This window comes from Lucilia sericata, unplaced genomic scaffold (assembly GCF_015586225.1).
Source record: "Lucilia sericata isolate MDLA Ls3-8-SP2 unplaced genomic scaffold, ASM1558622v1 Contig000015F_arrow, whole genome shotgun sequence".
NCBI lineage: Eukaryota > Metazoa > Arthropoda > Insecta > Diptera > Calliphoridae > Lucilia > Lucilia sericata.
In genome coordinates this window covers 1,395,001-1,417,294 of record NW_023994054.1, presented here as the reverse complement: position 1 = coordinate 1,417,294, position 22,294 = coordinate 1,395,001, and the positions used below count along the sequence as shown (strand labels likewise).

General features: G+C 28.2%; 2 protein-coding genes across 2 annotated transcripts in view; one reads left to right on the top strand and one right to left on the bottom strand.

Moving 5' to 3' along the window:
- Positions 1–1,579: 1,579 nt before the first annotated feature.
- LOC119605362 (adenylosuccinate synthetase) lies at positions 1,580–19,562 on the bottom strand. The gene is made up of 6 exons (XM_037958413.1): positions 19,029–19,562; positions 14,174–14,276; positions 2,901–3,180; positions 2,466–2,826; positions 2,218–2,402; positions 1,580–2,152 (listed from the first exon to the last, which is right to left on the bottom strand). The coding sequence occupies exons 1-6, from the start codon at positions 19,209–19,211 to the stop codon at positions 1,909–1,911; spliced, it is 1,356 nt and encodes a 451-aa protein (XP_037814341.1). The 5' UTR covers positions 19,212–19,562; the 3' UTR covers positions 1,580–1,908.
- A 2,009-nt stretch (positions 19,563–21,571) lies between these two features.
- Positions 21,572–22,294, top strand: part of LOC119605893 (zinc finger HIT domain-containing protein 2) — a 1,597-nt gene continuing 874 nt past the window's right edge. The window contains exons 1-2 of the mRNA XM_037959237.1: positions 21,572–21,714; positions 21,904–22,294. The exon at positions 21,904–22,294 is cut by the window's right edge and continues 874 nt beyond it. Of these exons, the coding sequence (XP_037815165.1) occupies positions 21,692–21,714; positions 21,904–22,294 (414 nt within the window). The 5' untranslated portion in view covers positions 21,572–21,691. The remainder of the gene's footprint in view (positions 21,715–21,903) is intronic.

Here is a 22,294-nt window from a genome sequence, read left to right as displayed (position 1 = left end):
TAAAAAATTCAAAAAGTACCAGTCGAAGAACGAAAAAGTACTAAAAAGTCCCTTTTTATAGATTATAATTTACTCCGGGCTCTACATATTTATTTTTATGTTTCTAGGTTTAATTTTATGGAAAACTCAAAAAGTACCAGTCGAAGTACGATAAAGTTCCCATTTTATAGATTCTCATTTATTCCAGGCTCTAAGTGCTTAATTTCATGTTTCGAGGTTCAAATTTTGTAGCAAGCTCAAAAAGTACCAGTACCAGCAACGAAAAAGTACCAAAAAGTGCCATTTTATAGATTCACATTTACTCCAGGCTCTACGTACATAATATCATGTTTCTATGTTCAATTTAATAGAAAACTCAAAAAGTACCTTTTGAAGAACGAAAAAGTACCAAAAATTCCACTTTTATAGATTCTCAAGTGCTTAATTACATGTTTCTGAGTTCTAAGTCAAAAAAGTACCAGTACCAGCAACATCGTATTGGGAGCCCGTTATTATTTATTCATATGTATAAGTTAATAAACCAAAAACAATTTTTTATAAAAAAGTACCAAAAATAGGTACAATTTTCACCTATTAAACGTCCGAATATCCAAAAAGTACTAAATTCATATTTTTATTTGTTCGTCAAGTTATGAAGGATTCAAAAATATTTTTTGAATGTTCTCTGGTTTAAAAGATACATGGGGTGCAAAAGAAGTACCAAATTACAGTTTCTACCCGTTTATTCCCCAAAGGGGCCGAATTTGAAAAAATTACCGGATACCTGTCCGCTTTTTTTTTAATGAACGACGATAAGCTTCAACTGTTTTTGTAACTTTTCTAGTTTAGGATATTTGAGGTTACCGAATTTACGTTTTTACCCTTTTTAACCCCCAAAAAATTCGAATTTCCAAAAATCCCGTCTTATTGGATACATTTGGTGGGAGACCAACCTCCTGCCCAAATTTCAGCTCTTTAGCTTCAAGGCTCTAGGCTCTACGTTGATGAATCAGTCAGTAAGTCAGTAACGTTAGAATTTTATATACGTATGTATGTATATATATAGATTTCGTGCATTGATTTATACTGTAAAAACATTGTAATGTTCGACTTGAATTCAAGTTTCGTTTTCACTGGAGAATGCTATTGAATTAAAGTGTAATGAAAGTGTATTTCAACACTTGAAATTTGAATGTTTGACTGGAATTAAACTTGTTTTAAACTTTAATTCCAGCAAGAATGCTTATTTGGTATAGTGTGACAACTATAAGGGATCTAAAGTCGACATAAAGCCCACAATGGTTAGTACCAATATTTTGCCCAAACAACATCTACATACCTAGCCAAGTTATATCCTCTAGGTCCTTGAAGACATTCTCTACAAAGCAATAAATTTGTATAAAAGGCGGCTTAACAATTGTTTCTTGTAAATATTCGGCCACCATAGTGTTTGGAGACAACAAGAGCTTCACTGAAAGGCACACCTGACAGACATCGCGCTCTATTATGGGTGTATGGTAGTGATTCTGCTGAGATCAATGGTGAACTTACCCTTATCACTATGGTGAAGTTATACAAAAAGCAACAAACACACTGTATATATTTTATTAGTAATTTAACATTTTTATTATTGCATTATCGTCAAATATTTAAGTATTTATAGTAAATGTTGCATTTTTTTTAATTATGTATATAAATTTTTAAAAATTATTAAATAAATTTAAGCTTACACAAAATCTTTTACATTTAAAAAATAAAAGAAATAAAGTAAACACAATAGCGTCCAGTTTAAAAAAAATTAAAGATAATAAAAAATAAACGGATAATATAAATTGAACTTGCAATGGAGGACAATAAAACAAAAAGAAATAAAGGGGAAGGATTAAGGGATGAGGGATATAATAAATGTTTAAACTAAGTAGATAAGTGCTAATGTACATTAATAATAGATTCACGACCTTTGCCAACGCCAACCCATCTAATGGGTACACTGAGTTCTTTTTCTAGGAAGCGTACATAGTTTTGTGCATTTACAGGTAAATCCTTAAAGTCACGAATATTTTCTGTGCATGTTTTCCAGCCGGGTAAAACGGCATATTCAACTTCAATGTTAGCCAATTCAGCAATGGTGCCAGGGAAATGATCTAATTTGTCGCCGTTGGCACGTTTGTAACTAAAAACAAAAAACAAACAATTGTTAAAAACTATTTTGATTTCTATAATTATAGTAAAACTTACGCAACAGCAACTTTGATTTCTTCTAAAGTATCTAAAATATCAAGTTTTGTAAGGCAGATGCAGGTATAGCCATTAACTAGTGAGGTATATTTTAATAGAGGAATATCCAACCAACCGCAACGACGTTTTCGTTTGGTGGTAACACCAACCTCAAATCCACGAGTTTGCAACAATTCACCAAATTCCTAATGAATATACAAATGTGAGCAAAAAATACTATATTTCTTTTATATGCAATAAATACATACGTTCAATTGTTCGGTGGGGAAAGGACCATCGCCCACACGGGTTGTATAAGCTTTAACAACACCAATAACTTCACCAATGGTTTGTGGCGGCAAACCAAGACCGGTTAAGACGCCACCTATACTGCAGTTACTGCTAGTAACATAAGGATACGTGCCAAAATCAATATCCAACATTGCAGCATTAGCACCTTCAACCAATATAGTTTTGCCCTGACGTAATGCTGTGTGTAAGAAGCAAATTGTGTCCTTGACATAAGGACGTAACTTTTCAGCGTAGTCTTTGTAGCGTAAAAGCTCAGCATCAACATCAACGGCAATGGAGGGGAACAAACGCAAGTGGGTTGCAACAATAGATTTGAATCTATAAGCAAAAAAAAAATTAAAGGCAAAAATTTAAAGATCAATATAACACAATTGTATATTGTTTAAACTTACTTTTCACTGAATAGATTGAAATCACCCAACAGCTCACCTACACGTATACCATTACGGGTGGCCTTGCTAGAGTAAGCTGGACCAATACCCTTCTTGGTGGTACCCAACGATTTGCCACCCTTTTCAGCTTCTTGCATACCATCGACAGCCTGATGGAAATCGAATACCAAATGAGCACGATCTGAGATAATTAAACGATGTTCCAATTTTTGTAAACCTTTAGCTTCATTCTTGGACAATTCATCGAATAATGAGGGTATATGGATAACAACACCATTGCCTAAAGTCGATAGAAGAATGGACGAAACAATTTAGATAAAAATGAAGCAAATAAGTATATAAAGAATTATTTTCAAGGAAAGTATCCCTCTATGAAATCTCATAATCTAGATATTAATTTAAAACCTTCCCTGAAATGCTGATAAAGGTCCCTAGAGGATCGCGCAACACCATTAGAGAAGTGTTTAACTAAATGATATAAGTAGCATGCTATGATTGATCTTTCTGAGAAGAGAACACTTAACTTTCGATATCTGTATTGGTCAAATAAAATTCACAAATGTGTTTTGCGACTGCACCCTAATATATTATGCATATTAAAAATTTATTGTCACAATGATGAATAATTAGCTAGGAAAACTATTTTGACGTCATTTATTAAGTTAGATATGTGTATATTAATAATTAACATTATAAATTATTTATTATCATTTTGTATAAAAGAAAAAAAAAATAATAAAATAATAAGTCTTAAGTAGATAAAACTAACAATGATACAATAAATTTTTAGCACATTCAATGATATATAGATATCTGTGAAAATTCAAAATATTTGTTTCTGTTATTGTTTTTTATTTTTTTGCATTTGTTATAATCATTTAGTCATGTGATTTACAAAATGTTTTTGTTATGCATAGAACAAAAATAAATAAATAAAAAACAAGCTAAGATAATTTTCGTTAAAAGTGAAAAGAAAATAAAAAATGGCACATAGGTACATGTTTATAGATATATTCAAGGGAAATAAGTGCTACATAGTCCGGTTTCATGATTTTTGTTTTTCTTTTTTTTTTTTTTTTTTGTATATAGAAAATGAAATTTATTTATATTTTTGTTCATTTAATTTGTTGTTGAATGTCAAGGGGAGTACAGCGAAAGTCTTTCGTCAAGTGGGCATTTTTTTGGCAACAAAATATAAAAGTTCTTATGTAGATATATAGATAGATATATGATTGTTATTATCAAGTAACTATAATTTCATGGTTTATTGAAAGAATTTTAAAATGCCAAGAAATTTTGTATGTAGAAAAGAAATTACAATTAAAGTGAAATGAAAATCTAATTAAATAAAATGTTAAACAAAAAGTTTAAAAACTATATTTTCAAGTAAAATATTGTTTTTAAATTTCAAAATTTTCGCACAAATTTTAAAATTTGTTCTAAATAACTACTGCTAATACAAGTGCAGATTCAACATTACTTTTAAAATTTTCTTAGATAACATTAGTATTAAAACGCTGAATCCAAATCAGTCCAAAATTTCGCCATTACACCAAGTTTTCGTTCAATCTTAGCTAAAGGTTGAAAAAAAAACTAATTCCTCCATAATCCAGACGTTATAACAGGGCGAATTTACCTTTATTTTTAAAATTTGTTATGTCTTAAGATGGTCCTATCCATTGGCTTCAATATAAAGGTGAAACCTCCTTTATATCTAGTTCAGTGTTTGAGATTTCTTCTAAAGTTTGTCTCAACTATATGTTTCAAAAAAGTCCAAAAAATAAACTGCAACGAACGCTATCAGCAAATAGAAGAGATATCTAAACAATTCAGTAAACTATAATAAGTTGTGACTTTGTCATAAAATGTATGTTCCCGTACTCGTCTGGGTTGCAAGTTTTGTTCTTTTTCTGATTACTTCTAACTATTTCTGACTAAAACTTGCAACTGACAAGTACAGGAATTGGCATAAAGTAAATTTCAATTATTTTGATAACAGAGGATATAACAGAGGTTAATCCTTTATTTTCAAGACAATGCATACATATGTTGGACCTTTACAACTCATAACAAATTTTATTAACAAAGGTCCTGTTATAGCGAAAAATTTTTTAACTTTAGACTGAGGTCTGATTCGGATCTTAGAAGGTGTATTTGTTCTTTAAGGCTTCTCTATAACTTGGTTGCAAATTTCTAACAAAAATGACTGATTAATGAACTGTTTTCATAGCTGTCCCATATAACGAATACTACTTCTTCAACGCTTTTACAGAATCATTTCATAACCTGATAATTTCGATAAAATAGAACAATATCCATATTATTTTTGGAAGACAAAATTTTTATATTTTTTATCTTTAAAATAGTTTATCATTAATATTTACTTTTTAATCAGACAATTTAAACAAATTTTGTATTTTTTATAACATAACAGTAGAACAGGTTCATTTTCTAATTTACATCTTAATCTGAAACTATTCTAGAGAGTATGTAGATACTTTTAACTTTTCTGTTAAAGAGTTGTTAATCCCATATAAAAACTACAAGTAGTCGGGAAAGCAATTTTGCTTTAAATATCTAAAAAAATAAAGATTTGCACCAACAAAACCATTGTGTATAAAACTTTGATAAAGGTACATACACATATACATATGAATAATTATGATTTCTGAAGATTGAAAAACGGTTTTTTACATTTCTTGATATTTTAATTGATAAGAAAACTATTACTCATTGAAAAAAATGCTGCAACTATACAATATTTGTTGATTTTTATTGTTATTACTATTATTTGTATACACAATCGAAGCGGAAGTGTAAGCGTAGTTTAATTTGATGTCGAACAACTGTACAAAAGTTAATTAATAAAAATTTATAAAAATTGATATACGCTTGATTGATTTTTAGCCTGTAAAATTCATATAAAAATTAATACACTAGCCCACTACTAAGTAATGAGTTGAGAAAGTATGACATGATTGTTATAATAATTATTTTTTATTACCTGCTACGCTCTAAATTACTACAGTTTGAACAATAATAATCATAATCATAATAATAAAACAAAGTTTGTATACATGCACGTAACACTTGTACATTCTTATATAGAATACTCCTCTCGGTTTTATACCTACTATATCGCTGTCTGATTATCTAATAAAAAATTAGTCTTGTGACATTTGTGCTGACAAAGTGGCGATAGCAGTACAACCCGCAAAAATTATTATAATAATATGAATATGCATGAATAAACAAAAAAAGAAGGAAAAAAAACTACAGTTAAATCGATTTAATAAAACTTTTTTTTATATTTAATTAAAATTTGTTTTGTTTGTTTAATGTTAATAATAACAAAGTGAACGAGGAGGAAGGAGTACGAGAACAATTCACAAGTTATCGTAATGATTGAATATATTATACTGATATTGTAATATTACAGAGACATAAACAAGTGTACGTACATATGTATACAATATACATTTATTTTTTTGTTTATATTTTTAACTATAAATTATTTGGAAAAGTTTTTATTTACACAAAAAATTGCATTGGTGTTGTTTTGCTATAAGCACAGTATATTTTAAAAGTAAACAAAAAACAAAATAAAATATAGCGGAATGATTTTCAGGAACAATTTTGGAATTTGTTCCAAACTAACTAGTTCTAGAACAAGTACAAAGTTATTCAATTTCGATATACATGATATATGTATGTATATGCAAATACAAAGCCTTTTACAACTATCACTTGAAAATTCTCTTAATATCGACAATATTAAACAAAAGTAAATTGAAAAATACCTAATAACAGTTCTTAAGCATACATATTTTTTAAAAAGCTTCCCTAGAACTATTATGAATTTTCCTGAAGTCAGAAATTTATAAAATATATAATAAATATTTTTTTTTTCAATTTCAATCAAGTAACCTCAATTATATTATATTATAAACAAATTTAAATAGTTGCTAATTAATGCAAATATATTATATATAGCATTTATTGTTGAACCCTCATCTGCATACTGGATTCACAACCAGAAATCTAATATAAATCATTATTAAAATTATTATTATTTTAATATTTCTATTATTCTTTACATACACTATGATCACTATATTCTTAATTATTTACATATTAATTGAGTTGTATTCAAACATTTTGTCAGACGATTTATATGTTTCCATATGACCTTCATGGTTAGTTCTTTTAAAAAATGTATGATGGAACTATGCCAAAGTTTTAGACCAAACACACAAATAAAATTGTCTGTATTTAATTCATATTTATGTATACATACGTAAATGTATCTATACATAAAAATTTGTGTGTATATATTTGCACGTACTGTAAATAAAAGGCGTAAAACAAAAGTTTGTTGTGTTTTGCAAAATTTAAAATATGAATGTATTATTTTCATACGCATAAAAATATGTTGACGTAAAGTTAAAGAATGATTTACTTTGCTTGTGAATAAAAAAAAAACACAAAAAGAAATCTTATCAAAATAGCATTTTAGTTTAATTGTTAAAATACGTAAAGAATGGTGAAATATATTATATTTCTCGTTTATGCAATATTAAGCCGGCAAAAGATAATTTGCTTAGTATGTGTGAGAGTTTCTTTCTTACTTTTGAAAAAAAATCTTTCATATCTCAATTCAGATCGGTTCTAAAAAAGCCACAACTTTTGATTTAGTTTGTTTACAAAAAATGAAATGAAATCTTATTTAAATAGCTAAATTGTTAAAATAGGTAAAAAAAATGGTGAAATACATTGAAGTTATTGTTTATGCAATATTAGACCGGGAAATGATTTTTTTTTTTACTTCGGAAAAAAATCTCGTTTCGTATCAGGCGTACAAAAATCTCGCAATTTTTAACTTTAAATTATTTCCTGGTTAATAAATTATGTTTCTTTAGAGTATTACAACTATTTCTAAAAGTCCCGATCATTACGAAAGTCGGCAGTATCATTTAGAGTGGGTTTCTGAGTTGGCAATCAAATGCCAATTAATAATCAGATTAGTTAATCTAATCATAAATAGGGTTCTATAGTTGAAACGAAAACTCGACTTTTCGATTTTTTCATTTAGTTAAAAGTCGACTTTTCGACTTCTCGTCTTTTTGCATTTTATGAAAAGTAGACTTTTTTCATTTAATTAAAAGTCGACTTTTAGACTTTTCGACTATAAGTATTTTATAAATAGTCGACTTTTCGACTTTTTCCGTCTTTTCGAATTTTTTCGACTTTTCGATTTTTTCCGACTTTTCGATTTTTTCGACTTTTTGACTATTTTCGACTTCTTTCGACTATTTTTTGACTTTTTTCGAGTTTTTCCGACTATTTTAGAGTTTTTGACTTTTTTTCCACTTTTTTTAAGATTTTCGACTATTTTTGACTTGTTTCTAAAATTTTCTAGTTTCCGACTTTTCGACTTTTTTCGACCTTTTACGACTTTTCGACTTATCGACTTTTTTCGACTTATCGACTTTTTTCGACTTTCAGTCTTTTCGACTTTTATTAACGAAGTCGACTTTTCGACTTTTTTCACAGACCATAGTCGAGTTATTTTTTGTTCCAAAAAAGTCGACTTCGACTTTTTTCGACAAAAAGTCGATTGTTCGATTATTCGAAAGTCGATTTATAGAACCCTAATCATAAATTTAATCTAATGTTAAATACCCGTTAATAAAACAACCTTTTGATAAAACAGCAAACCCTAACAGCTGTTTTTGATTGTTGTGTGGTGAGTTTCTGTAAAAACGTAAACAAATGAAACAAAAACAAATTACTAGACATATTTATTTTGTGCTAAGAAAAATTGATGTATTTTAATAATGTTTTATAGCCAGTGCAACTGTTCTTGGTGTACACCATCTACCCCAATAATAATCCCGGTTTCATTAGAATCAAGTATTTTTAAAACGGCCATATATAATGTGCAATTCATTCTATATTCCATGAATGGTTGAAAGAGTCACGGAATCCATCGGAGATCAACCTAAAAAATGAAAAAGGGGTGGCTTTAACTTCTTGTTCCGTTCATATGGGACAAGATTCGAGCTTCATCGTATCAGTTCGCCAGATACCTCATTTGTGTATATTGCAGGGTCCTGGTACCCAACACAGCCTTATTGTAAACGGTCTCATAATAATACTTAGATCTTTTCTTCATTCTACGACTATGCAAGAATACAGCTATGACATATTAATGCTTTAATTGCAGCATGACTATCAACCTAAAATCTTACCAGAGACCGGCGAACAATGTGATTCCCTATTAGTTCCGTCACTTTCAAGATCGCTAAATCACCACTTGGAAGACACAACCCATCAGGGAGTCAAGGAACATTTTACACCGTTTGTAACACATTGAAATATTGGTCTAATATCCATAAAAGTATATGCTGGGATCTTTTTACAGTCTAAGATTGAGTTTGTTATTGAAAATGGACAATATCGCTATACGATAAACTCATCAGGGAGCCAAGGAACTTTTACACCGAAATATTGGTCTAAAATCCATAAAAGTATAGACTAGGATCTTAGCCAATATTTGCCAAAATATTTTTAGTTGATGGAGTTTATTATTGAGCTTCAATATTCCAGTATAGCGAAGAAAAACGACAAAAACAAGTTTTATAGGAACTAAAATCTTTTTGACAAATTTTATGAGGATCAGGAAATTATTTTACAAGATTTATGTGATCCAAAACCTTTCTGGGTTGGTTCAAAATTGATCCTACCCCCATATAAGTTCCCCTTCAGAAAAAGATATTAACTCCAATAATAATTGTAATAAAAATACCAATATAGCAAAGAAATTCCACATAAACAAGGAGTCAACATCGTTTTGTCAAATTTAAGGGGATCGGTCCATAATTTAACCTATCCCCGATATAAGGTCCACCTCGGGAAATTACTACCACTCATAACTGGCTTAAAAAAATAGCTATAAAATTCGACAACAACTTTTATATGAAACAAAATTTATCTGTTGAATTTTGTAAGGGTCGGTCCACAGTTGACCCTACCTAAAATCTCAAACAGATTATGCCATCCGATTTCTACACTTCCAACTTAAAGTTCTATATATGTTTTTATCGTGCACAAGATCTTCCGATAGCAGTAATATATAATTTTCTATATACGGATATAGTCAAATTTTTTGTAACAAAAAAAGTTTGTTGCTGTAGTACACACCCTAGAACGATGAAATCCACAAAACAAATTATGTCATCCGATTTGTATATTTCCAACTTAAAGTTCTATATAGGTTTTTATCGTGCACAAGATCGTCCGATAGCAGTTATATATAATTTTCTATATACCTCCATAATAAAATATTTTGTAAAAAAAAAGTTTGTTGTTGTAGTACACACCCTAGCACGATGAAATCCGGAAAAAAATGTATGTCATCCGATTTCTACACTTCCAACTTAAAGTTCTATATAGGTTTTTATCGTGCACAAGATCGTCCGATAGCAGTTATATATCAATTTATATATACTTCCATAATAATATTTTTTGTAAAAAAAAGTTTGTTGTTGTAGTACACACCCTAGAACGATGAAATCCGGAAAAAATGTATGCCATCCGATTTCCACACTTCCAACTTAAAGTTCTATATAGGTTTTTATCGTGCACAAGATCGTCCGATAGCAGTTATATATCATTTTATATATACGGCCATATTAACATTTTTTGTAAAAAAAAGTTTGTTGTTGCAGTACAAACCCTAGAACGATGAAATCTGGAAAAAAATTTTTTTCATCTGATTTCTACACTTCCAACTTAAAGTTCTATGTAGGTTTTTATCGTGCACAAGATCGTCCGATAGCAGATATATATCAATTTATATATACTTCCATAATAACATTTTTTGTAAAAAAAAGTTTGTTGTTGTAGTACACACCCTAGAACAATGAAATCCGGAAAAAAATGTATGCCATCCGATTTCTACACTTCCAACTTAAAGTTCTATATAGGTCTTTATCGTGCACAAGATCGTCCGATAGCAGTTATATATCAATTTATATATACTTCCATAATAACATTTTTTGTAAAAAAAAAGTTTGTTGTTGAAGTACACACCCTAGAACGATGAAATCCGGAAAAAAATGTTTGTCATATGATTTCTACACTTCCAACTTAAAGTTCTATATAGGTTTTTATCGTGCACAAGATCGTCCGATAGCAGATATATATCAATTTATATATACTTCCATAATAACATTTTTTGTAAAAAAAAGTTTGTTGTTGTAGTACACACCCTAGAACAATGAAATCCGGAAAAAAATGTATGCCATCCGATTTCTACACTTCCAACTTAAAGTTCTATATAGGTCTTTATCGTGCACAAGATCGTCCGATAGCAGTTATATATCAATTTATATATACTTCCATAATAACATTTTTTGTAAAAAAAAGTTTGTTGTTGTAGTACACACCCTAGAACGATGAAATCTGGAAAAAAATGTATGTCATCCGATTTCTACACTTCCAACTTAAAGTTCTATATAGGTTTTTATCGTGCACAAGATCGTCCGATAGCAGTTATATATCATTTTATATATACGGCTATAGTAACATTTTTTGTAAAAAAAAGTTTGTTGTTGTAGTACACACCCTAGAACGATGAAATCTGGAAAAAAAATGTATGTCATCCGATTTCTACACTTCCAACTTAAAGTTCTATATAGGTTTTTATCGTGCACAAGATCGTCCGATAGCAGTTATATAGCAATTTATATATACTTCCATAATAACATTTTTTGTAAAAAAAAGTTTGTTGTTGTAGTACACACCCTAGAACGATGAAATCCGGAAAAAAATGTATGCCATCCGATTTATACACTTCCAACTTAAAGTTCTATATAGGTTTTTATCGTGCACAAGATCGTCCGATAGCAGTTATATATCATTTTATATATACGGCTATAGTAAAATTTTTTGTAAAAAAAATGTTTGTTGTTGTAGTACACACCCTAGAACGATGAAATCCGGAAAAAAATGTATGCCATCCGATTTCTACACTTCCAACTTAAAGTTCTATATAGGTTTTTATCGTGCACAAGATCGTCCGATAGCAGTTATATATCATTTTATATATACGGCTATAGTAACATTTTTTGTAAAAAAAAAGTTTGTTGTTGTAGTACACACCCTAGAACGATGAAATCCGGAAAAAAATGTATGCCATCCGATTTCTACACTTCCAACTTAAAGTTCTATATAGGTTTTTATCGTGCACAAGATCGTCCGATAGCAGTTATATATCATTTTATATATACGGCTATAGTAACTTTTTTTGTAAAAAAAAAGTTTGTTGTTGTAGTACACACCCTAGAACGATGAAATCCGGAAAAAAATGTATGCCATCCGGTTTCTACACTTCCAACTTAAAGTTCTATATAGGTTTTTATCGTGCACAAGATCGTCCGATAGCAGTTATATATCATTTTATATATACGGCTATAGTAACATTTTTTGTAAAAAAAAAGTTTGTTGTTGTAGTACACACCCTAGAACGATGAAATCCGGAAAAAAATGTATGCCATCCGGTTTCTACACTTCCAACTTAAAGTTCTATATAGGTTTTTATCGTGCACAAGATCGTCCGATAGCAGTTATATATCATTTTATATATACGGCTATAGTAACATTTTTTGTAAAAAAAAAGTTTGTTGTTGTAGTACACACCCTAGAACGATGAAATCCGGAAAAAAATGTATGCCATCCGATTTCTACACTTCCAACTTAAAGTTCTATATAGGTTTTTATCGTGCACAAGATCGTCCGATAGCAGTTATATATCATTTTATATATACGGCTATAGTAACATTTTTTGTAAAAAAAAAGTTTGTTGTTGTAGTACACACCCTAGAACGATGAAATCCGGAAAAAAATGTATGCCATCCGGTTTCTACACTTCCAACTTAAAGTTCTATATAGGTTTTTATCGTGCACAAGATCGTCCGATAGCAGTTATATATCATTTTATATATACGGCTATAGTAACATTTTTTGTAAAAAAAAAGTTTGTTGTTGTAGTACACACCCTAGAACGATGAAATCCGGAAAAAAATGTATGCCATCCGATTTCTACACTTCCAACTTAAAGTTCTATATAGGTTTTTATCGTGCACAAGATCGTCCGATAGCAGTTATATATCATTTTATATATATGACCATAGTAACATTTTTTGAATGTTTTTTATTAAAAGGCATTCTGTAACGATATAATCCCAATTATATTTATATTTTATCAGATTTGTTCCTTTCCACATTTATACACATATTTTAATTGATCAAAAATATTTTTTTTAATGTAAATCATGAAAATCAATTTTTTTGAATTTTTTCCACGTGCTTAAACACATATTGAAAATGTAAATAATGAAAACGAGTTTTTGCGTCTTTTCCACGTGCAGAAACACATATTTGTAAACAAAAATAACTCACCACACCAAAAAAAATGTTTATTTTGATAAAACAGCTGTTACGGTTTGTTTTATTTTTCGTCGGGTTGTTTTCTTTATGTGCGTTAATGTTAATCCCCTTTGATGTTTTTGAGTACAAGATTAAATTTCGCAGTGTTGCCATACAAAACAACAGAAAATGTCACTGTTTGTTATCAAAACAATGTATGTTTTATAATAAAGAAGAAGATAATTGTAAATTAAATATGAAAATTAATAAAAAACTTTAATTTAAACCCAAAAATAATGTATTTGGGTGTGCATAATTTATACATACTAAACATTTCATGCTTAAGTTTAAACCACCTTCATTGGGCGCTTAAACTTCCAAACAAAATTAACTAATTGAGTACTCAAAGACAACTTTCGAGGATTAATTTTAATTTAATCGCTAATCTTTCACCTAAAGATTGGCCCTTAGACTTTTATAAAACTAAGTTTTTGTTGAGATCATTTAACATAATTATGAGCTCAAATGCCCCATTGGGGGGGGGGGGGTGCATTTGTATGGGCACTAGGCGAAATAACGGATTGATTATAATCATTTTCAATAGGCTTCTTCCTTGGATCAAAATAAAAGTATGTGCAAAAATTTAAAATTTAAAATTGTGACCTCTGGCGTGCACACAAACTTTACATGGACACACAGACAGACAGGCGGACGGACATAGCTAAATCGAATAAACCAAAATGTTTTAACATTATATTCCCAACTGCACTTTAAACAAATTCCAATAATTGTACAAACAAGCAAAAAACATATATATATATAAGATTAGGAAAGCTACTTACCAATAACAGAAATGCATTTTTCATTTACAATGCCACTGGGTAAAAGATGAAAATCAAATTCTGTGCCATTAGCCACAACAGTGTGACCAGCATTATTGCCGCCCTAAAGAAAAAAAGAAAGAAAACAAGAAAAATAATTATTTAATTAGAAGAAAGTACAATAAATTTCAATATATGGATTCTAAAATTAATATTTATATAATACATTTTATTAAATTATTAAGGTATTAACTAATATATATTGCAATTTGGCAAATATTAAATATGTTGCTTAGAATATCTGTTGAATATTGTTTTATACAATGTCTTTTTGTTTATAGCATACATAATATATCTTCTATAGTTGTATTATTCTGGATTGCTTTAACAAAAAAGTACATATTCAATTTCCTGATGTATTAGATTTTTTTATTTGGATAATGAAATCTAAAATTTTTTACGCTTCTTTAAATTCTGAGTGTTATCTGTTATATAAATTATACACATGTTGATATATATTATACAAACGATTTGTTTCAATTTTCTTTGGAATATGCACTTTATAATTTTAAAGATTAGATAAAGAAAATATATTAAGTCTTGATAAATAAAATTTAATAAAAAAATTGCATAATATAAAATGGTAGCCACAAAATGAATTCAAAAATTGGTCATTCATAAACATGTATTTAGAATTTAATCGATAAGATTAATTTTCTAATTTTTGTACAACAAATGTTGTATGAAATATTTAGGCCGATTATCTCAATATCTAGTTATCGTTTAACCGGTAGATAGTACGAGTTGTATGTAACAATAATTGTCGTTAAATTTTTAAATAAACATTTTAATAAATAATTTTGTTTGTATATTAAATATTTGTTCAGGAAACTAACAAAAATCAGCTGAAAGTTGTAAAGTTTCGGTACGAACTTCTTATGACTTAAATAATCTTTGCAACAAAGTTCAAATAATTTAGAATATTTCCCATCCTATCTAATTAATGAATACATTCTGTTTACATAAATACACTGTTTACGTAGTATTTATGTATGTTTATATTTCTAAAACTTGTGTAAACAATTACTTTCCCGCGAAAATATTGTTTGTGTCAATGATTTATAGTTTGTTTATTAAATACAAATTATTAATTTTCAGTCTCTGTAATACAAATACTGTGTGAAATTTTAACAAATATTTTTTCCATAAAAGCTAGTTAGATTAAAGTCCCTAAAGTCGGCATGTGCCAGTTTAAGAATCTAAATTTATTTATTAAAGCTAGATTTATATTTTTTAGGACTAAAGTCGTTTTGTTCCCTAAAAAAGTATATTTATTAAACATTTTCATATATTTTTGTCGTCAAGTTGAGTCCCAAAACAGAACTAACTCATTTTATGGTTCAATACATCAATCCGAAAAATCCTTTAATGGCACCTTAACGTAAATAATAGTATATCCGGCACTAGTGAAAAACATTGATTTCCGCTTTCTATAAAATTAAGTATATAACAATTTGTCTACAGAGAATTAGGGTTCTATAGATGAAACGAAAAGTCGACTTTTCGACTTTTTGCATTTAGTTAAAAGTCGACTTTTCGACCTTTCGACATTTTCCATTTTATGAAAAGTCGATTTTTCGACTTTTCGACCTTTTTCATTTATTTAAAAGTCGACTTTTAGTATTTTATAAATGGTCGACTTTTCGACTTTTTCCGACTTTTTTCGACTTTTTCCGACTTTTTTCGACTTTTCGACTTTTTTCGACTTTTTTCGACTTTTTCCGACTTTTTTCAACTTTTCGACTTTTTCCGACTTTTCGACTTTTCGATTTTTTCCGACTTTTTTCAACTTTTCGACTTTTTCCGACTTTTCGACTTTTCGATTTTTTACGACTTTTTGACTATTTTCGACTTATTTCGACTTTTTTTCGACTTTTTTCGACTATTTTTTACTTTTTTCGAGTTTTTCAGACTATTTTAGAGTTTTTGACCTCTTTTCCACTTTTTTAAAATTTTCGACTATTTTCGACTTTTCGACTTTTTCCGACTTTTCGACTTTTTTCGACTTTCTTCGACTTTTTTCGACTTATCGACTTTTTTCGACTTTTCGACTTTTTTCGACTTTTTTCGACTTTTATTTACAAAGTCGACTTTTCGACTTTTTTCATAGACGATAGTCGAGTTATCGACTTTTTTGGAACAAAATAGTCGACTTCGACTTTTCGAATTTTTTCGACAAAAAGTCGATTGTTCGATTATTCGAAAGTCGATTTATAGAACCCTACAGAGAATTTATTGTATAACACTTTTCTTAAAATTTGTATGGCAGTTTTTTCTGTGTTTGTATTCTATAGAAAATTATGCTTAAAATAACTTTCTGTAGAAAAAATTTATGTGTGTAAGGGCCAATCTTTAGGTGAAAGATTAGCGATTAAATTAAAATTAATCCTTGAAAAATGTTTTTGAGTACGCAATTAGTTAATTTTGTTTGCAAGTTTAAGCGTCCAACGGAGGTTTAAACTTAAGCACAAAATGCAAAAGTGTAAACAACTGATGCAAAAAAAAATTAATACAATTTTTATAAACATTAAAATGTTCTATTTATTGATTAGTATAAATTATGGACACTTCAAAATATGTTTTTTGGTTTTTAATTTAAGTTTTCATTAATTTTCATATTAAATTTACAATTGTCTTCTTCTTTTTATTAAATATGCATTGTTTTGATAACAAACAGTGACATTTTCTGTTGTTTTGTATGGCAACACTGCGAAGTTTAATATTATACTCAAAAACATCAAAGGGGATTAACATAAGATTAAATTTATTTTTAGATTAACTAATCTGATTATAAATTGGCATTTGATTACCATCTCAAAAACCCGCTCTAAGAGTCTGTTTAATAAAAAATTTAAGAGAATATAGTTTTTTCATAGAAAATTGTGTATAACAATTTTTTCTATAGAAAATTATTTGTTTAAAACATTTTATACAGAAAATTTTTGCTATGGAAAATTGTGTAAAATTATTTTATAGAAAATAATGTTATGTTATTTTAATGATGGTTTTTTCATCTTTTTTTCAGAAAAGGTATTTTTATAATTTTATCTATAGAAAATTGTTCAAATAACATTATTTCCACAAAATTATTTTTTTAACACAATTCTTAATGTCGATATAGGTTACTTTTTTTTGCCAAACTTAGGAACCATATTTTAAATCAGTTATATGAATTTAAAACAACAATAATTACAGAACTGTAGTAACTAAAAATGATAAACTGACTAGAAAGAAAGACAATTTCTTAAACTAAATGTATTGTCAATACTTTTTACTTTCAAAAGACTTGAAATAAAATTGATTTATAAATACTACCAATATTAATATCCTATTTTTTAATAAAAAAAATGAGTCACAAATATGTACATTAGAGGGGTTCATAATATATGAATTTTTGTTATGACGGGTCTTATTTGGTTCACAAGTGTCTAAATTTAACAGTTGTCAAATTTTAGCCAAATCGGATAACGGAAACCCGTGCCGGAAATCGATTAAAATCATTAAAATTACATATTTTTAACATTTCCACCAAATCTTATAGGTATTTCAGATAAAATTATCTTTCCAACATGGCATAAAATATTAACATCAACAAACAACAAAGTTAAATGCATTTTCTTTTCACAATTATGTAGCAAAAACGATAAAATAATTCATACCTATTTTACTTATTTTTTATGTACATATTTTTGTTTACATCACTTCTGATGCTAAACAAACACCAAATTTAGAAAATTGTCAATAACTTTGTTGTTTGTCCTTGATATAAATTGTTTATACCACTTTGTATATATAATTTTCTCTAGAAGATAATACCTATGTGGTAAAAAAGTTTAGAAAAGATAATTTTAATGCCATATTTTTTGAATAAATCAAAAGAAAAGTCCTATTATTTACCCAATATTACATTTTTCAATATATTTCCCGTTATCCGATTGGACTAAAATTTAAAATATAAAATTCGCATTATACCTAGTAGATACTACGTACTATATAAAATACATTAGATCAGCAAATAAAATCTTTAAAACAATTGCCAAAAACGTGACAAATACACCATAATAAGAAACAATCAACGACAACAGAATTTATTTTTCGATAAACAACAACGACTAGCAAAACAGAAAATGGCAAACAAAGTACTATTAGCAAAAAAAGTAATAAATTTTAAATGAATTTTTAAAATTTTAAAGTAATAGGAAATCTTTATTGTCCCCTTGACTGACTGACTAACTGATTCTAATAAGTATAGAGTGTATTATGTAAAACAAGAAAAAAACAGTCAAAAGAGAAATAAATATTAAAGCGGGCACAAAGAAGAATAGTGACGACGAGGAGAATCTTTCAAAAGATAAGAAAATAAAAATACATATAGAATAGATTCAAATAAGGAAAAATTAAAGAAACAAAAGCTGATGCAATCCAAACATTACGCATCATTTTATTTTGTTCGTTCTGGGTACAAATATAAGAAGTATCAATTTATTATAGACGCTGTGTAGACAGAAGAAGACGACTTTTGTTCCATCGATACAAAAGAATTGTAAAATCCCAACAAATAGCAGTGTGAGGTGCAATTGGGTTATAGACACAGATTTCTTTCGTTTTCAAAACGTCCTTGACCATTGACAGTAACAGCAGCTAGTACTTTTCCATCATATCTTATGATTTTCTTCTAACAATTTTTGTGGAAGGATACAATTGATAGGGATACGTAAGGAGGCACTAGTAACTGCATACATACACTTTTTCACGCCCATAAATATTTTATACACATGTGTACAAATGAATTTCTTTATTAGATTTAACAACATACCTGACATCTACAAACAATGTCCACATCGGAGGCCAACATATCGACCACTTTGCCTTTGCCCTCATCACCCCATTGGGCTCCCAAGACAACATCGACTTTTGATTTGTACATATTCAGACGTCCCTGATGTAATTGCTCGTAGTGATTCCCATTCACTACACTGTTTACAGCTGTTGTTTCCATATTTTTTCTTTTTTCCTTTACTTTGCGACCGACGTAATCTTTTTTTTCACTTGTTGGAGTTATAAAATAATTGTTAATTTTTTAATCACTCAAATACACAATTTGTTGGTTAGATTTTTGTCTTTGTTTTTTCACAATTTTTTAAGTTAATTCCGTTAAGTTCTTACAAAAAGAAAATGCGCGTTATTAGCGGATCGTTCGTTAACCGACCGCCAGGCAAGAGAAAACCGTCTCCACTCGTCACAAGTAAAACTTGTAAAGAAATTCACTCGAGCAAATGAATGACAGGAAAGCACATTTTTTATTTTTCTTTTCTTCTCGTTGTATTCGTTCGTTTGTCCGGATTGGCATAGAATGTTTAGACAAAGAGGAATATTATGATAAATGTCATAAGAATTAACAATAATTGCACGTGCGCGATATAAAAAACTACATCTTTGTTGTAGTTGTTGCTGGTGACAAATTTTAATTTGAAAAAGTGATAGGGTGGTTCAAGTATTGAACAATTCTTTTAAGTCTAAGAATACCGTTATTGGGTATTTTTATATGAAATTTATCTTAAATTTTCTACGAATTGAAAATGTATCGAAAATATGAAAATTTATCTAAAAATTTATCAATGCCTTTAAATCTGAGAATACAGTTATTCAGTTTTTTATATGCATTTTTTAACAATTTATATATAATAGAATTTATCAAATAGATATAAGTAATATAGAATTTATCAAAGAGTTTCCGTAAATAGGCAATTTTCTACAATTTGAAAATTATAAAATTTTTTCAAAAAATATACATTTTGTCAAAATTTCCCTTAAACTAAAAATATATTAAAAGCTTTTCATAATATATTAATATTTTTCTATTATTTAAAAATTTATCATTTTTTCTCAATTTATTCAAAAAAATTACTTTAACTCAAAACGTTATCTAAAATTTTTCGTAAGTCAAAATTTTTTAAAAATAGTCTATAAATAACATTTTTTTACAAATTTTCTATAAAATTATAAAATATGAAGTTTCCAACGTTTAATAAATATTTTGAAAAAGAATTGAATTAGAATATTTTCTATATATAGAGAATTTCTGTAAATTTTTCTATAAAGATTCGAATAGAATAGAATAGAATAGAATAGAATAGAATAGAATAGAATAGAATAGAATAGAATAGAATAGAATAGAATAGAATAGAATATTTTTTAATATTTATTATTTTTCAAAACTTTCTATGTAAATAGCAAAGTTATAAAAAAAATTCTATAAATTGAAAACCTATAAAAAATCTTTAATATATAAACAATATTAAAAATTCTCGTAATTCTTAATCGAACTCAAGAACTACGGCATCTTAGAGCGGGTTTTTGAGATGGTAATCAAATGCCAATTAATAATCAGATTAGTTAATCTAAAAATAAATTTAATCCCCTTTGATGTTTTTGAGTACAAGATTAAACTTCGCAGTGTTGCCATACAAAACAACAGAAAATGTCACTGTTTGTTATGAAAACAATGCTTATTTTATAAAAAAGAAGAAGATTTTCATTAATATAAAATTAATTAAAACTTAAATTAAAAACAAAAAAATGTATTTTGAAGTGTCCATAATTTATACTAATCAATAAATAGAACATTTTAATGTTTTTTGCATATCGTGCTTAAGATTAAACCGCCTCTATTGGGCGCTTAAACTTGCAAACAAAATTAACTAATTGAGTACTCAAAAACATCTTTCGAGGATTCATTTTAATTTAATCGCTAATCTTTCCCCTAAAGATTGGCCCTTAGGGGTGTAAACTTTCAATTATACGTTCTAGGTGTCTTGAGAATTGTTAATGTTAAGTTTTAAAACTGTCCTTTAGATGACGTGGTACTTCCAATGGAAAATTTATCTAATAAATCTAAACATTTATAGAATATTTTTAAATAAATTGGAAAATTTTTCAAAACTTTTTATGTAATTAGCAAATTTATAAAAAAATCTATAAATGAAAACCTTTAAAAATCGTTATTAAATAAACAAAATTAAATAATAAATTTTTAATCAGTATTAATTTTTAATCAATTACACTTAAATCGATTATTTTAAAATTTGAGGAGTATGCAGATCTTTATGTGAAGAGTCCACATAAAGAATAATGTGCCAACAAATTGAAAATTTATCGCTGATTAAAAAATCCACCAATAATAAATTGAATTTTTCCTTGCCAAAAAAATGTCAACTCTTATTTTCCTAAAAAATAAGAATTGAAAAATGATTGTGTAATTTAAATTTAATATTTATTTTCTCTTTATTATAAATGGCAATACCATTATTAATTATTTTATATATATTTATCACCCTGTCGAATGTAAACAAATGCTTTCTCTTCCGTTCGTAAGTGTCAAAAGTTTCAACAGCTGATTTTTGTTTTGTTTCTAAAAAAAATTTCATAGCGAAATAATAAACAAAATATTACGGATTAAAATCAAATAATTAGGCAAACATGTCTTCAGAAAACTGCCAAATGTAAGTATAATAACAATTTAATATTTTATAGTATTTAGAAATAAAGATATTGGCCAAAATTATCACAAATTCAATACTTTAATGAGAGTAAGTTTCAGCGGTTTTTAATTCAGATAAAAACATTGAAATTTTGAATTCAACTAAAACATTTAATTATTATATATAAATAATAAATACTTTTTATTACAGCTGTAATAAGGCTCCCTTTAAATACACCTGTCCCCGCTGCAATATTGTCTACTGTTCTTTGCCCTGTTATAAATCACAACAACATCTAAAATGTTCTGAAGAGTTTTACAAACAATGTGTTCAAGATGAATTAAGTTCCGCAGGCGGAGAAGGTGCTAATAATAAAGAAGATATGCGTAAAATTTATGATATTTTAAAACGTATACGAGAGTCGGATGCTGGTATAGAAGCGGATAATTTTGATATGGACGGCTTAGACTCAGATGATGAAGAAAACACACATGGACTAGATTGTGAAGAAGAAGATGGAGAACAGGGGGGAAACTTAGAAGATGAGGATGATGACAACGATGAGGAAGATATAGCGGAGAGGTTAAAGGACATCGATATC

Coding starts and splice junctions, on each gene's coding strand:
- LOC119605362 (XM_037958413.1), bottom strand. CDS start 19,211: ATGGAAACAACAGCTGTAAACAGTGTAGTGAATGGGAATCACTACGAG. Junction 3,181..14,173: donor AAAATGCATTTCTGTTATTG/GTAAGTAGCTTT, acceptor TATCGACTTTAG/GCAATGGTGTTGTTATCCAT. Junction 2,827..2,900: donor TTCAATCTATTCAGTGAAAA/GTAAGTTTAAAC, acceptor TTTTGCTTATAG/ATTCAAATCTATTGTTGCAA.